The sequence below is a fragment of the Lipotes vexillifer genome, unplaced genomic scaffold, assembly GCF_000442215.2.
Source record: "Lipotes vexillifer unplaced genomic scaffold, Lipotes_vexillifer_v1.1 scaffold299, whole genome shotgun sequence".
Lineage (NCBI taxonomy): Eukaryota > Metazoa > Chordata > Mammalia > Artiodactyla > Lipotidae > Lipotes > Lipotes vexillifer.
In genome coordinates, this window is record NW_006784347.1 from 2,884,067 (window position 1) to 2,886,464 (window position 2,398).

General features: G+C 47.7%; 1 protein-coding gene across 2 annotated transcripts in view; it reads right to left on the reverse strand.

Annotated features, from left to right (window-relative positions):
- Positions 1 to 2,124, reverse strand: part of KPNA2 (karyopherin subunit alpha 2) — a 10,557-nt gene extending 8,433 nt beyond the window's left edge. The window contains exons 1-3 of one of the 2 annotated variants that reach the window (XM_007456783.1): positions 2,023 to 2,124; positions 590 to 687; positions 301 to 438 (exon numbers count right to left, since the gene is read on the reverse strand). In XM_007456783.1, coding sequence (XP_007456845.1) covers positions 301 to 438; positions 590 to 664 — 213 coding nt within the window. In that variant the 5' untranslated portion in view covers positions 665 to 687; positions 2,023 to 2,124. Of the gene's footprint in view, positions 1 to 300; positions 439 to 589; positions 773 to 2,022 lie in introns of those variants that run through there. The other variant, XM_007456782.1, reaches the window with a different exon arrangement.
- Positions 2,125 to 2,398: the final 274 nt, after the last annotated feature.

Genomic DNA, 2,398 nt, shown 5'->3' on the forward strand with positions numbered 1-2,398 from the left:
CACGATTAACCAATTAACAATTAAATGGCCAGGTCAAGGTATGAGCTGGCAACTGGAAATGCAGGGAAACTTGAAGGGAGATCAGAGCTAAAGACAACCTTAGAATCAGCTTTAGTAGATTACGGAGGGTGGGCGGGAAAAAGACAACCCATCAGAATTACTGACGGGGAGCACACAAAAACAGATCTTCACATTTGATAGTTAAAACCACAAAGCTAGGAATGTTATTTAAATTTCTAAGGAAAGCCCCATATTGATTTTTCTGGGTTTACCATAATTCATAAGCTAAAATATACTTACCTGGTTGTTGCGGTTTTCCTGCAGTGGAGAAGCAGCATCATCTGGAAAAGAGCTGACATTTCTCCTTTTCAGCATCTGGTCATCCTTCTTAGCTTTCCTGAGCTCCACATTAACTTCTATTCGGCGCCGCCTCATTTCCTTGAGAAAAGACAACATATCATCTCACCTATTACATCAGTTTTTGTTGCCAAGTGAGGGCACTTCTTCAAATTCGCTCAAAATTTTGACCCCCTTTCCAAATATACTCCCGTTTAAAAAATATCATAGGAAAGCAACAGAAGGTACTCACTGTACTGTCTTTCCCCTTGTTCTTGAATCTGTTAAGGCGGGCAGCTGGTGAATTAGCATTCTCATTGGTGGACATGGTTATGAGACAAAGGGAGAAAGCTGTGAGATGAGGGAGAGAAAAAAATTTCCCTTTTATCATTTTGATGTGCAATAAGATGAACATTAGTGGAATTATCAAACACATATTGAGTCTACATTTCTATATTACAGGAAGAACTTCCTTTTTCAGCACTATTAAACAGCTTTGGCCAAATGATCTTTGGCCCCTCCCCTCTGAAGTGCTGATACTTCCTGGAGCAGTACTGTCCACCAGAAATATAATGCAGGCTGCATAAATTTAAGTTTCCCAGTAGCCACATTTTTAAAAAAGCAAAAAGGAACAAAATGAAATTAACTTCAATAATATATTTTATTTAACCCAACATATATTTTCTCATTTGAACACGTTACATCAAAAAATTACTGAGATATTTTACATTCTTTTTTCTTCGAGATCTTGCGGGGACTTTAAGCTTACAGCATGACTCAATTCAGACTAGCCACATGCGTTTGGGGACTACCACACCGGGCAGTGTGCCTCTACTCTATATTGGATCCATAAATAGTTAATTGAAGACAAAGTAGGGGAAATGAGGTTACAGTTAAAATCTATGTCCTAGGGGCCATAAATTCCGATCCTCTGGAGCCTCTACTGTCTTTAAAAGGCCAAAACAGGTACATTCTCCACGTCTGAAAATTTTTTTAAAATCGGATTCATCATTACATTGTGGAGTCTTTCACAAAATTTCCTGCCCACCCACCCTGAACACCTGCGAGGCAGTTCTGCATCTTCAGCATCTCGCATACATTTTCATTTCCAGAAATTCTGAGCGAATCCACTAAATTAGGCTGATATCAGCTGTGCTTCACTCAAACTCAGCTACTTAAGAGCATTCTCCAAAAGAGCACAAAAGTAACAGTCCTCCTTACAAATGGCTATCTTTAATTCCATTCTGTTCTTTTACGAAACTGTGACACAGCCAAACCTGGGCCTACGTGTTAAGAGACAGAACTTGCAACTGCCACCTCCATCTCCAGTCCCTTCCCCTGCCCCACCCCCCCACCCCCGACCCCATTTCGGGGAAGCAGCAGCGGGAACGGGCGGAGGAGGAGCCAGAGGCGCTGGGCCCCCTACCGAGGCTTTCCTCCTCGGGCCTCACTCTAATTCTCTCTCAAAGACGATCGCGGCTGTTCGGAGGGCCTCGAGCCCTACAGCCAAGCATCGTGCAACGCCCGTCTCGCCAACGAACTACGCCCCCGAGGCCTCGTTAACCAGAGAGGCCAAAGCCAGGCCCGGCACCTACCCCGGGCCTCCCCTCCCGCCGCCTACAATCCGAGCGCGGCCTTGCGGGCCAGCCATTGCCGCTCGGGCCGGGCTGCGGCCTCAGTTCGTACCTACACAGCCGGCTCAAGCTTCCACAGGAGGCGGTGCGGGGCGCACAGGCTGCGGATCGACTGCGCTCGAGACGTCCGCCACGGTCAGCCAAAGGACGGTGTGGCTCGAGCAGCCGGCCGGCGCGATTTAAATTTCCCGGTGGCCCCGCATTCCGATTGGCTGGTTCGAGCTTACGCTATGAGCCCATTGGTGGATTTGAAAAACACGTTGGGGAGGGGGGTCAGAGGGCCCCGAAGAAGAGAGGATAGCATCGCGAGATAAGGGAGAGGCCGGACTATCCCAGAGCGCCTTGCAGTTCGGAGGGGAAAGACTCCAGATCCCGGCATGCAGCGCGAAGGGCCAGTTCCCAGTCAGCCGTGGCTGGAGCGTTGGCTC